Source organism: Protomyctophum parallelum (genome assembly GCF_964188405.1).
Source record: "Protomyctophum parallelum genome assembly, chromosome: 23".
Taxonomy (NCBI): Eukaryota; Metazoa; Chordata; class Actinopteri; order Myctophiformes; family Myctophidae; genus Protomyctophum; species Protomyctophum parallelum.
The window spans coordinates 9,551,692-9,566,494 of NC_139715.1; the positions used below are offsets into that span (position 1 = coordinate 9,551,692).

At 43.6% G+C, this 14,803-nt stretch overlaps 1 protein-coding gene across 4 annotated transcripts in view; it reads left to right on the forward strand.

Annotated features, from left to right (window-relative positions):
• The window catches only part of als2b (alsin Rho guanine nucleotide exchange factor ALS2 b), a 45,974-nt gene that overhangs the window by 18,160 nt on the left and 13,011 nt on the right, over positions 1-14,803 (forward strand). For 3 of the 4 annotated variants that reach the window (XM_083758839.1, XM_083758838.1, XM_083758840.1), the window contains exons 14-22: positions 397-559; positions 1,161-1,292; positions 1,767-1,895; positions 7,010-7,086; positions 8,286-8,352; positions 9,329-9,522; positions 9,810-9,875; positions 11,096-11,194; positions 13,093-13,257. In XM_083758839.1, coding sequence (XP_083614965.1) covers positions 397-559; positions 1,161-1,292; positions 1,767-1,895; positions 7,010-7,086; positions 8,286-8,352; positions 9,329-9,522; positions 9,810-9,875; positions 11,096-11,194; positions 13,093-13,257 — 1,092 coding nt within the window. Of the gene's footprint in view, positions 1-396; positions 560-1,160; positions 1,293-1,766; positions 1,896-2,504; positions 2,529-7,009; positions 7,087-8,285; positions 8,353-9,328; positions 9,523-9,809; positions 9,876-11,095; positions 11,195-13,092; positions 13,258-14,803 lie in introns of all 4 variants that reach the window. The other variant, XM_083758837.1, reaches the window with a different exon arrangement.

A 14,803-nucleotide genomic window follows, 5' to 3' on the forward strand; every position in this document is an offset into this window, starting at 1 on the left:
AGTGTCCGCCTTGGGACTGGGAGATCGGGGGTTCGATTCCTGGCCGCGTCATACCAAAGACACCCAAAAATGGGACCCAGTGCCTCCCTGCTTGGCACTCAGCATCAAGGGTTGGATTGGGGGTAAGCCCCTGCGACATACTAACGTCATGTCCAGAGAGTGTACTTGTACATCATGTCCAGGGGGTGTACTTGTACATCAAGCTGCCTCACGCTACAGAAACAGGAGATGGGCTCCTATGGGCCTAATGGCTTAAAAGTTCTCGACGCCTAAACAAACTAAAAGTAATGCCTACGATTCCAAGTGTTTGTCAGGGTGGGGTTTCAAATTGGTACACCTCCCCCCCTCTCTCTCTCTCTCTCTCCCTCTCCCTCTCCCTCCCCCATTGGCATACAGAGATTTCTTCGGGAAGAGTCCTGAGCTGCTCCTGAAGTTGGCGGAAAGCAGCGAGGAGTGCGCGCCCATCGCCGACCTGCTGGCGGCGCTCTTCCACCTCCCGGTGCGACACCTCCACGAGTACGGACGCCTGCTGCTCAAGCTGGCCACCTGCTTCGAGGTGGTACGTCACGTTGATTATGTTTGATTATATTCACCTGCTTGAATATAATGCTTGTCTTTGTTCCATGTCAAGACATCAAAAGCTATGCTTGAAAATGTAGGTGAATGTAAAAATGAAGTCAGGTGCAGAACAATGCATCGTGGGAAGTACATTTAAATTAAAACGTATACTTACTTTTCAAGGTGGCTGGTTATGAATCACAAAACACTTCTTTTTTTTTTATCCCTCCAATACAAACAGGCAGAAGTACAGGTATGTTCCTCATTATAGGACGCTTATTGCCCGCTTGCGTCACCAAGCCCTGCTTACATAGAGCTGACCTCATGACCTGTAGAATCTCGGCACATTCGGCAAAATGTCTACTGTAGAAACTAGATCTACAAGCTCACAGCATGTCGTAACGAGACGCGCTGTGAGCTTGTTGAGCGGTTATTCTCAGCAAACAAATGTTAAGATTTAAGTGGTTAACTGTGGGATGCTTATATATTGTTGAACTAGATATGCTCAGGCGTTGAGCTAAATGTCCCACTTGAATTTGAAAAACATAATAATGTGTGTGCGTGCACTGCGTGCGTGCGTGCGTGTGTCTGTGCGTGTGCAGAGCTCCAGTGACTACCAGAGGCTGCAGGACGGCTGCTCTAAGTTTGAGGCGCTGGACCTGCACCTGAAGAGGAAGAGGAAGGAGGCAGACTACACCTACCACTTCTGGAAGAGCTTCCCTGGCAAGATGACGGTACGATGTGCGTGCACGTGGTGAAAGATGAGACCTGCTTGTCTCAAGCCATTCCATTCCCTGGGCATTAGCCTATTCTGGGCTGGAACCCCTTTTGGTGTTTTAAAGCATTGTGTTATACTTTAGCTATGAACTTGTAGTTCTGCTCTTTTAGAAAACTCGTGAAAATGTGCCTCAAATCTTTGTATATATATTATTACAGAGTGAACATTTTTAACTCTAATCTTTGCTTCTGGGGAGGTCCCTGGAACAACATATTTTCAGATGGGGGGGCGGAGGCATATTACATATTACATTTTTGGGGTCCTTGACATGAAATATTGAGCACCACTGATACAGAAACATAAGGTTTTTCAGAAAACTGTCAGGATTTTTTAGAATTATTTTAAATGCCTAAATGGGGTAAAATTCCTAGATGACATAAGCCGTTCATATACGACGGTATGCATGTGCCTGGCCTCTCCCCTCATGCAGGACTCGCTGCGTAAGCCCCACCGCCGTCTGATCTGTGAGAGCAGCAACAAGGCGCTGACCCTGCAGAACGCCGGCCGCTTCTCTGTCAACTGGTTCATTCTCTTCAACGACGCCTTGGTGCACGCACAGGTCAGCAACACGCACACGCATGGAGATGTCGTACACGCACGTGCGCGCACTAGTACCATGGCTAAGTATTGAGCATGTATTTCACCAATACATCCAGAAACAGTGTGACTGTGAACACTTCCCCGGTCGGCCTTACTAAAAGGCAACCCCTAACGTCTTCTCTCAATCTCTGCCACGTCGCACGCGTGCGACAAATGAATGCATAAGAAACCCTGACCCGCGCAACACTAGCGCGCACACACAGGTCAGCAACACAGTAAGATAGGCAACGCAGATAGACAGACAAAACAGACATTTCCATATAGGCAATGCAGATAGACAGACAAAACAGACATTTCCATATAGGCAATGCAGTTAGACAGACAAAACAGACATTTCCATATGCATAATTATGCACATACCACAGCACATACAAAAGTCAGCTACGCACGCACACACACACAGCAGCTCCTGTTCCTGGGATGTGTCAAATCCCTTTCTGAAACGCCGACTGACTTTCAAACACTGTTCCTGGTGTGTGTGTGTGTGTGTGTGTGTGTGTGTGTGTGTGTGTGTGTGTGTGTGTGTGCGTGTGCGTGTGCGTGTGTGTGTTTGTCTCCGTGCTGTCAGGGCGTGGCGCCTTATAAAAGTCTCGTAAGTACAAGGAGTCAGATAAACCACTGGTAGCGATACCCCCCAATCTAGTCGTCTCACTCTGTCTCTCTCTCTCTCTCTCTCTCTGCGTGTGTTCATGGGCTTGGCTTGGGGCTGAACCTCGAATCTGAACATTGTAACACAACAGTACTGTAAAGCAGGGTTGGATTTGTTAGGGGGGGGGGGGGGATCCATGCCTTTTAATATATAACACCATTACTTTTTATCACCGGCACCGGGGATTTGTTTTATCCCTGCTTCTGGTCATACTGAATGAAATTAAATTGAGACTGTACAGACAGTCTGATAGATTTGCTATGATTCACTCATATTTAGCGTCAACATTTTGAGCTTTGATTTGTTATTATGAAGTACAAGAAAAGCACCCCCAGCCTTTTTCTTTGTACAAATCGAGTGAAATGCTAACTACAGTGTGTGTGGAGAGGCTGGAGAAAGCTCTTCAGCCACAGGGTCACAAGATAACAGCCACGTTGCCCACGCTGCATGCTATCAGCGTGTGTATACATCACATTCAACACTGATTATCATCATCTTGATGCGCGCACACACACACACACACACACACACACACATCCTGCCTTACAAGCCAAGCCCTGGCCTCTATCCCTGCTCTCCTCTACTGCCTGTTGGGAAGTGAATGGACAAAACTGAACGCACGAGAATCAACGTCCCGCAGCATATATGGACTAGAATGTAATATACTACAATGCATTCATATCGCAATGTAAAACTAACAGTGTTGGAAATTCAATAGCCACTTTGACTGACTGGCCATGTTGGCATTGGCAACTAGTCAATTTTGCCGTCCAAAAGGTTTTTAAAGCCCGACCAATGGCACATTTTTGGGGCAGATATCGACCTAGACCACCGATGTTTTGAATGTCAACAGTTTGAAATACTACAGTTTGAATTATAAACACAGCCCAAATAACCTTTTTGATTGTGAAATGAACACACAGACCTAAATGTATTTAATTTGACCACTTTAAAGGTAGTGTAAGTGATTTTCTTTGGTTAAAACAAGTGTTAAAAATCTCTATTGTGATAGTACTCATTGCTAGTGTTTCAGTAACAGGAGTCTCCATGTCTCCAGCTTTTTATTAAACAGAAAATGCATTTTCTTAAACTGAAAAACTGGGATACCAATTGTATCCAATCAGGATGGAGAACGCAGTCAGGATACAGATTAAACAAGTGGAATTGTAAGTGATGACACAAATAAATGACACAATTGGAACTGGAACACTATAAAAATTAAGCTCGGCTAATACTATTCTCTCCTGACTGGCTGAAATTTTGTCCTCTACCTGAAAATGTATTTTCTGTTTATTAAAGAGTTTAAAGGGATAGTTCAGATTTTTTTTAACTTAAGTTGTATGAAATACTTGCCATTAATATAGTGGTTGCAACTGTATTCATTGATTGCCCGAGTCCTGTGGTGGGAGTTCTGCTCTGGTTTTGGTCAATATTAAGTAGTTCCGGTCATTTTGTGGGGGGCACTGGGGCCACGCAGTAAAATACAAAACTAACGTAATTTGTATTGTTGACCTATTTCTAAAATATTAGCGCAACTTTCGTTCAACTTTGACCCCTCTATCACATGGAAATACTTTTGGGGCGTAGTGATATGGACACAAAAAACATAGTTCCGTGTGATGGAGGGGTAAAAAATGAACGAAAGTTGCACTAATATTTTAGAAATAGGTCAACAATATAAATGATTAGTTAGTTTTGTGGATTAATTTACTTTTACTGTGTGGCCCCCTGTGCACCCCACAAAATGACCGGAACTACTTCATATTTCACCAAAACCAGAGCAGAACTCCCACCACGGGACTCGGTCAATCAATGAATACAGTTTATATTAATGGCAACTATTTCATACAGCTTAAGTTTAAAAAATCTGAACTATCCCTTTAAGAGACAGGGAGACCCCCTGGTTACTATCAGAATATGGTGATTTAACCTTTTTTACAACAAACTTTTTGTTTTAACCTAAAAATATCACTTACACTACCTTTAACCACACAAGCCTTTTCAAAAATAGCTGCTCCACAAGCTCACAACACGTCGTGCCGCGACCATGTTAAAGCATGCTCAGCGTGCCAATCCCTCCTGAGTCTCATACACACGCTTGCCATTGGATAAATTAAATTCCCATGGCGATGCGATGGATGATCCTACGGGAACTATTAGACATTTACTGTATAGGCCTCGATAGATTGCCTACTCTCTGTATATTTGTGGGACCAGCATTCTCTCATTCACTTCTCTAAAGAAAGTTTCCCTCCATCTCTCCCTCCTCTTATTGTCTGTCTCATTTGTTTCTCTCTCTCTCTCTCTCTCTCTCTCTCTCTCTCTCTCTCTCTCTCTCTCTCTCTCTCTCTTTTCCGTCTCATTCTCTTTTTTTCCTACAAATGACTTCATCTTCCTCTTTCTTTCTCTGTCTGCCTTCACTTCCCCTCCCTGTCTAGTTATGCACCAGTCCTTGGGGGGGGGGGGGGGGGGTCCCTCTCTCCCCTCTTGAGCATTTTGGTCCCACTTCCCGTGTGATGACGCCCGTTTTTGTTTGACTAGCACTCTTTTTGTTTCATGATCTGACTAAACAGTGTTCTCTTGTTGAAATGTCTCCTTTTGTTCCGTCTGTTCCGTTTAAGCTGTGCAGGCAGCATGCACAGCTCCCAGGCATTGCACGCGTATCTCCTTACGACCACGGAACGAAAATAGAATCCAATATCCTCTTTTGGAAAATGCAGAGCTCTAAAAATATAAAGGAATATTACCTCATATTTGTTACGTGCATGCTTGGCCACTTGGGAGCTGTGTGCAGTGACACACTCAAATGGCTAACAAAGGAACATTGGTCATTGAAGCCGGGGATTGAACCTAAGGCTTTTGCAGTCTCCCTTACCTATTAATAGGCTTGTGTTTTTAATTGACATTGGCATTGATAGAGGACATGTGTCTTTTACAAATGGGTGCTGTAATTATGTAACTCCTGCCCATCACTAATGTGTAGTGTTTGAGACCATTGCAGCCCAAATCCCATGAGAACCCTCTTGTCTATCCTATGTCTACCCTGCCCTCCTACGTTAATATACTGTAACACTCGCAAATGGACCCTGACAGGTCCATTTGGTTCCATTTGTATACTGTCAGAGTCACAGACTTGTTAGGGTCCATTTAGAATCCACTTGAGAACCATTGCCATAGAATGCTAGTGTATTCAGCAACCCCTGGATATGACATGACTAGTATTTGCTTGTATTTCAGGTCCTGTTGTGAAGCACACCTTAATTCATCCTGCTGCAGCATACTCCCAAACAAAGTCAAATGTTTTTCGACTTCGGCAGGTCTTGTCGATCTGTAGTGCTGCTGCTCGGCTCTGAGTTCTGAACATTAGACTTTCCTCCCACTGTATATGCTGCACTGGAACAGTGATTTTACCACAGTTCCCAGCTGTTTGTTTACATACTGTACACATCAATGACGTGGCATCATTCATTTTGTCTCGATTTCTCTTTTTTTCCCTCCTAACTATCATACAAGCTGTCTTCAAAACTGTCCATGGTACATTGCCGGCGGATAACGTCAAAGTGCATTGAGTTTCTGACCAATCACACACAAGTTTGCATTATGGCGATATTCGGCTAGTTAGAATATCTTGGAGGTGCCGAAAGAAACTACGTTTGCGCCACATTTACGCTATTTTGTTCTATTATTAACCTGCCTAAACCAAAAAAAAAGATATGACTTCTTTTGGGAGAATACTGTAGCCATGTAGTTGTATGTCTTTAGAGTTGTCTTTCCTCATTAGTCTGACATCCTTGAAGTAGCGTTCATGCCTTACAAACACCTCCTCATGCACATGCAGCATGTGACTGTAATCCCATTAAGCTCGAGCACATTTAATCATCCAACATTCAGTTTATATAATTACAGTATGTATACTCCTGACTTCGTAGCTCGCTGAATAGGTGTTACCGATGATACTAACTATGGCCAAATTCCAATACCCCTAATCTCGGCCACTGGACCCATAAAGGGTAAAAGGTTTGATAACCACACTGTACACTAAATGGAACAGAGCCTTAATTTTTCAGATAAAAAAAAGGGGGTTTTCTGACGTGCACGCGATGTGCACATGGATGCGCCCACGGTTATTTATTCTTTCAATTGTCCCATATCTCTGGCAACTGCACTGCGTTTCTGTTTAACAGGTGGGGCAGATTGTGTTAATTAGTATCATCGGAAACACCTGTGAAGGAAGTCGGAAGAGGCCCGGAGGCCGAAAGTAGAATGAGTTATTTCCAAAATGTGCATCGAGCCTATACAGTAACATTCATAAAGCTGCCCAAGCTTAATTAAAATAAAATGTAATTGAAAGAATGCCTAACTCACCTCCATCCTTTTCCCTCTCGCTCCCTGCCTCCTTTCCTCTCCTTTCCTCCCTCCTCTAGTTCTCTACCCATCACATCTTCCCGCTGGCCACGCTGTGGGTGGAACCCATTCCAGAGGAGAACACTGCCACTGGCCTGTGAGTCTGTCTGTCAATCACCCCAGATCTGCCCAATCACGCCCAGTCACCTGTTACTGGCAGGTCGGGGCGAATTAAGCGGTTCCTCCTCCAATTCGTATTATGATTATATTATAATAATTGCGAATAACTAATGGTCAGCTGTGGATCACTAAGGCCTTGTCATCTACAGACACTATCGGCTTTGAACAACGAGGCTTTATATCCAGTCAATACTGTGTAGATGGGGGACATTTAACCACTTTAAACTCTCAATACTTAGTAAACATGGCTCTGTACTTGGCCTGCTCTCTTTTTAACTCACCGAACCTCTTTGCCGAAAATGGCAGATCTACAAGCCCAGAACACGTAGTAGTGTGATACGCTGTGGGCTTGTAGATCTGCTATTTTCACCAAAAGTTCCACAAGGATTTGGCAGCCCGTACCCCGGACCACCTGTTGAAGACCCATGGTGTAGGATCAAAGGGTGGACTTTTGAAACGTGTGGCGTCTCCAGTGTGTACAATTTTAGCATCGTTGGGAACAAACGAGAAGAGTGACATGACTGTAGCTAGAGTAGGAACCATGTACCTGTGCAGTGTTGATTTCGTCGACTCAAGCCCAACACACACCGGCTCCGTCCGACGCGGCGCGGCGCGTTGCTGCGCGGCGCCGCCTGGAAAATAGAACTGGTTCTATCGGCGCGTCAGGCGAGGTGTCAGCGCGTGTCGGACGCCGCCGGTGTGCGATGGGCTTAAGACGAAAAATGTCCGTCGACTACCTTTTTTCACTGAGGACAACTAAATTGAAACTAAATGAAAACTAAGCTATGCTGACTAAAACTAAGACTAAATATACTGACAATTTTGTCAACAAATAAAAACTAGACTAAAATGTTAGGAAGGGACTAGTGGACAAGAGATCCAGTAAAAGTCATTTTACACTTGGCTGCATGTGGAAAATAGCACATCCACAAGTGCACAACGCGTCACGCTGCGCGTAGATCGGCTATTTTCAGCAAGTGTAAAATCAGCCATTACGACGGCATACATTTACCTGTGGATTTAGTCGACTAAAACTAGACCAACACAAAAACATTCCAAGTGACTAAAATGTGACTAAAAACAAAATGAAAACTATTCATAAGACTGAAATCGAAATTTGCTGCCAAAAACAACACTGATGCAGAGTTGTGCTGTTGGTGTTTTTGCCTTGTCCAGGTACGGCTTAAAGGTCATCTCCCCAGAAGAGACCTTCACTCTGCTGGCATGCTCACCCATGGAGAAGGTACTGTATGAGCCTAGTCTGGCTGTCAGCGGATTTGTTTCAGCGATGTGTTTGTGTTTGTTAAAATAAGCGTAGCGAATGTGTAATCTGATAGTAATCCGAGAGAAGGGGGGGGGGGGGTGGGGGGGTTACCCTTGTTACTGAATAAACAATCTATAGCAATAATTACTACGAGAATATATATATATATTTTTTTTTAACCCATTCTGACCTGAGATCAGATTCTAAAAATGTCTATTACATCCTGACAGTTTCATTATTAACCCATTCTGACCTGAGATCAGATTCTAAAAGTGTCTTCGATTTTTCAAAAATAGCAGACCTACAAGCTCGTATCGCGCCACTCGGTGGCGCGATATGAGCTTGTAGATCTGCTATTTTTCAATAGCTAAAGCATAACATGATGCCAACACCAAAATGGGTGCCCGGTCAGAATGGGTTAAGAAGTGGTCAAACTACATTAGCAAAAAAAACAACTAAGGTTTTATAGAAGGTGCTTCTGAACATTTTATGTTCAGAAGCATCTTCCATAAAACCTTATATTAATGGTCTCGCATATTTCACATAAAAGTTAAGATTAAAGCCTCAATCTGTGATTTCTTCACCTGGTTGGCAGTACAGTATGTAGGCAGTACAGTGTGTAGAACAGCATGCAGGAACAAAAAAAAAGGACTTGGTCATGCAAACATTTTCAGTCGTGAGGTTTTATGTTTGCTTTAACCCATTTAGGACTGAGGCCGAAAAACAAATACTGAACTAACTTTTCAGAAATGTTTCAAATCTGAACAAAAATGCTATGCTGCTAATTCACTGTATATGGCAACAAGAAGTCAAGAACCCCAAAAGGGGTTTGTCGTATTGAAGGGGTAAAACACCAAAAGGGGTTCGTCGTCCTGAAGGGGTAAAACACCAAAAGGGGTTCCCGTCCTTTATAACCCATGTGTGTGTGCTCATCACGTCCGTCTTCACTCTTCAGGCCAAGTGGCTTCGCTCCATCAACCAGGCGGTGGAGCAGGCGCTGAGCGGGGCGGGCCAGGAGCCCGCCTCGGGGGCGGGGACAAAGGCGGAGCCTCCCATGTCGAGGACCGCCTCCTACACCTTCTACAAGGACAGTCGGCTCAAAGAGGCCGTCTACGAAGGACGCTGGCTGGCCGGCAAGCCCAACGGCAGGTGGGTCTCTCACGCAATGGGGGAGATCAGGATATAAACCCTTTATTGGCACGGTGTCCCACATTTGACACGGTTTCCTACATTAAAAAGAAGCTTAAACAATCAACTTCATCAATAAATAGAAAAAAAAACTAATCTAATAATTGCCATAAATAAAAACAAAACAAAAGGTTTTATGGTATAAACATATTCTACCATCAAAATAGAACATTTGTCTTGACTCAACAAGTTCTGGGTTGCAGCCTTTAAGCACCATCCTTGTTGTGTTCTGTCGTGTGTCTTGTCAGGGGATTGTTGAAATGGCCTGATGGGAGAGTCTACACGGGGACCTTCAAGAACGGACTGGAGGATGGGTGAGTAATGGAACTGCTACATAACTTAACCCGGTAACTCTCAGGACCCCCAGTTTCATGTATTAGGCCAAGGACCCCCATTTGTTGTACAGTATCTTGACATCTCTGGGGCCTACAAGACTACAATATTCTACATTATAAAACCCTAACTCTGCAAGAGTCTGCAAATGGTACCAAATGGACTTCTCAAGGAACCCTGACTGTGAGAATCACTGACTCAACCTACTTTACTCCCAGTTGAAAGACATACTGTAGGCCCAGGCCGTAGCGTAACGGTCTGGGCACCGGACTGGTAATCCAGTCGCAGTGTGCCGCGGGTTCGACTCCCGGACCCGACACGGCCTTTACTGCATGTCATCCCCCCATCTCTCTCCCGTTTCCTGTCAGCCTACTGTCTGTCCCTTCAAAAATCAATAAAAGGCGTAAGCCGCAAAAAATATCTTAAAAAAAAAAAGAAAAAAAAAAAGAAAGACATACTGTATGGCCAATTGTCCTGGTCACTGACATACATTATTATAGCAACAGCACCAGTCTACATTGGTACCATGAAGTAAACATTAGAAGGCATTATAGTTCGATTCCCGGTCGGAGCGCTGTGGGTGCTGGCGGCGTGTTTCCTCCTCCACGTCATCAGTGCCCATACCCGAGGTACGGTTGGCGAAAGGGCCTTTCTGTGTGGAGTTTGCATGTTCTCCCCGTGTCCCCTAGGGTAGGTATCCTCACAAAAAACATGCAGTAACCCTGGTCTCTAAACTGCTTCCCCCTGGCCAGCCGGGGCGCCTGATGGAGGGGAAAGGAACTGGTTGGAATAACGTGTTCCTTCCACGCGCTACGTCCAACCAGGGAAACTCCCCCCTGTCAGGTGTAAAGGAGCAACTTGGACACTCAGGCATGAAGGAAGCATGAGTTCAAGTCCGTTGCTCTCCCCTTGTCCCCCATATATAGGGACTACTGTAGGACCAGGTTGGCAGAGGGTGTGTAGAGCCCAGGATCACATTAGATAATTGACACAGGGGTGAAAAATGGGTTGCAAAATTTGTGGGATAAAAATGTATTAAAAAAAATGAAAAAAAATAAGGCATTATAGATGATAACACAATCTACTAATGTACATTTAGTATTCTTTCACTAAATATAACAAGCATTCATTCGTCATATATGTTGTTGGTATTAGTCATATATTTGCACCTGAGTGCATGTGTTTCTATTTGTGTGTTCAGGTTCGGTGAGTACGTCGCTCCCAACAAGGCACTGAACAAGAATGATCACTATCAAGGCTTCTGGAAAGAAGGCAAGAAGGATGGCTTAGGGACATACAGGTGTGTGAGCATGTGCGTGTATCTGTGTGTGTTTGTTCCAACTACACTTTGGTAGCTGCATGCTCTCTGTTCTGGTCTGTAAAACTGTAAACTTCAAGACAATAAAGATGTGAAATGAATTTGTAATAGAGTCACACTTTCCTGAAGAGATAAAGTTCGTACCCTGTATATGATCTGAATGTAGCCTATTAAAATAATATTTTAATATTTATTTTGAACATTAATATAATATGAAATTTGTTTGTAGCATAATAGCATTTTCAATGCTACTAAATCAGGCAGATGTATGTATCTATGACAGTAGTAGTGTTTTGAATTGTATTGAATCATGCATATTCTTGGTTTAAGTCATTTGGATTCCATAGAAGTCGGCATATCTCCTATGGAAGCGTGTCACACTGAAAATAGTGATCACTGGAACAATATTTTGAGTCGGGGGTCCAAATTTTGGGGGTCTTTGACATGACAAGATTTTAAGAACCACTGATATAGAAACATGCGTTTTCCAGAAAATTGTGAAGGCCTATTCATGGTCCAGTTTTCGGTGAAGAGGTGACCACCGAAACGATGGTTAGTAAAAACAGAGAGATGTGTTGTGTCACTTGTGTGAGGGGTGACCACCGCGGCGTGACGTCATGTAGTTTTCGGTGGTCACCTCTTCAGCGAAAACGGGACTCTGAATACACCTTTAGAATTTAGAACAGTGTTGATTACTATGACAGAAAATGTTCGTCGACTACCTTTTTTCACTGACGAAAACTAAATGGAAACTAAATGTCTAAGCTATGATGACTAAAACTAAGACTAAATATATTTGTCAACAAATAAAAACTACACTAAAATGTTAGGAAGGGACTAGTGGACAAGAGATCCAGTATGAGTCATTTTACACTTGGTTTTCATTCTGAAAATAGCCAATCTACAAGCTTGTAGATCGGCTATTTTCATCGTAAAATCAGTCATTACCAGCATCAAGGCCCGCCAAAATACATTTTAAACTGTCGTTCCCTGATGTCATCACTAGGGACACATGTATCAGTAAGCAGGAACTGGGGATGGCAATGAAGGACCGGGAAGTCTGGCGTGGCATTGTGAAATCCATGATCTCGACCGCGGTCGAAAAATGATGATAAATACATTTAAGTCGACCAAATCAACTGTGGATTTAGTCGACTAAAACTAGACTAAAACAAAAGAATTCCAGGTGACTAAAATGTGACTAAAACTAAATGAAAACTATTCAAGAGACTTGACTTACGTTAACCCATTTTGGGCGGGAACCCCTGTTGGTGTTTCAAGCATATTAAAATAGCAGATCTACAAGCTCATAGTGCAGCACCGAGTGCCGCACTATGAGCTTGTAGGTCTGCTATTTTTGGAAAATCATGAAAATGTAGTTCAGAGCGAACATTTTTAACTCAAATCTTTGCTTCTGGGGGGTCCCTGGAACTACATATTTTCAGATGGGGGTCGGCAGTTAATTACATATAATTCTAGGGGTCCTTGACATGAAATAGTTTGAGAACCACTGACATAGAAACATAGGTTTTTCAGAAAACCGTCAGGATTTAGAAGGCATTTGTAGAATCGTCCTACTGTCTAAATGGGTTAACCCATTCTGACCGGGCACCCATTTTGGTGTCAGCATCATGTTATGCTTTAGCTATTTAAAAATAGCAGATCTACAAGCTCATATCGCGCCACCGAGTGGCGCGATACGAGCTTGTAGGTCTGCTATTTTTTTTTATTATCGAAGAACGACTGACATTTTTAGAATCTGATCTCAGGTCAGGATGGGTTCATCAGACCAGTGTGTGTCCAGTGGAAACCTCGTATGAATCTGATCTCAGGTCAGAATGGGTTAAACCATGCATATTGCCTGTCGCGTCTCTCTCCAGCTATGCGAGCGGTGAGGTGTACGAGGGCTCCTTCCAGGACAACATGCGCCATGGCCACGGCATGCTGCGCAGCGGCAAGCTCAACACCTCGTCGCCCAGCGTCTTCATTGGACACTGGCTGCACGACAAGAAGACGGGCTACGGCGTCTTGGATGACATCACCAAGTACGTGTTGTTTTTGTAATCGTTTTTTTTTATTTCGTTTTTTGTGAGGGAGGCAATTTACAATTTACAATTTAGGCATTTAGCAGACGCTCTTAATCCAGAGCGACTTACATTTAGGCAAGAACAAAAGCATGGGAATACATCACATAAAAGCATTTATCATGAAACATGCGTAAGATAAGAAGGTAACAGTGGAATATCTATATGATGAAACTATACATACACTATACATAATAAACTATACATATTCACTACTATGCTATACATATGTACTATGGCGTGCTATGACTATATACAATACAATTATAGTGCTGTCTACATAACATGCTATAAGTCTGTGTCAAATGCTATCTAAGCCAACAGAAATGCTATGTAAGGGTGCTATTTAAGGGTGCTATTTAAGGCAGTAAAGGCAGTAAAGTAAGGGCATATCATAGGTCCTTCCTGAGGCACTAAACATCAAGACTAGGACCCTTGATGAGTACACCAGCGTATCTCGTATTTGTTTTTATTTAATATTTGTTTCCTACAATTAACATAGTTAAATTATATATACTAGACCTCAATTTGCCATATTAGGGAGACCAACGTCGCTTATTTCAGAGCGACGCTGGTCCAATTCCTATATGCCCCAGTCTGAAGACCTTATGCAAGCAAGCGGTTGTTCAGTACAAGCTGGAGTGGTCTGGACTCCCGCATGACATGAGGTGGGAACTGGCAGCCATGACTACAAACGGCAACAAACAAAGAAAAAGGAACACTTGTGTGGAGTGAGGGGTGCCTTTTTTTCGTAATGATCACCACGTACATCATTTGCCATTGACTTGCCCTTGACTTGTCCTGAAAGTTTAATTGGACGAAAATGTTCCATAAAAGCCACAGACATGATGTCACGGGCGGCACACACAAAGCCAGGCGTTGGAGGGGCTGGCCGCCCCTCGAAAATCACACTTGTGTTAACCCATTCTGAACGGGAACCCATTTTGGTGTTAGCATCATGTTATAATTTAGCTATTGAAAAATAGCAGATCTACAAGCTCATAGCGCGCCACCGAGTGGCTCGATACGAGCTTGTAGGTCTGCTATTTTTGAAAAATCGAAGAACGACTGACATTTTTTAGAATCTGATCTCAGGTCAGAATGGGTTAATCAGACCAGTGTGTGTCCAGTGGAAACCTCGTATGAATCTGATCTCAGGTCAGAATGGGTTAAGTGAGGGGTGCCTTTGGGGCACCCACTACGTCATAGTAAAAGTCCATAGTCATAGACTTGGCTGCCACATGGGGGGCACGCACAAAGCCAGGAGGGGCTAGCGGCGCTCAAAAATAACTGAAACCACAGCAATAAATTGTGAGTCCAGTGGCCCAAGTATATTTTAATCCCCACCTTTTTAGTCTCCACATTGAGAACATAATTATAACATTTGACCGGCCCGGTTGTGCACACAGATCCAGACATAGTCTGCATAGTCTGCTTAGCCTGTGAACGCGTATGGAAACAGATAGACAAGAATAATGCAATGACTATCGGGTTTGAAAGAACCTTT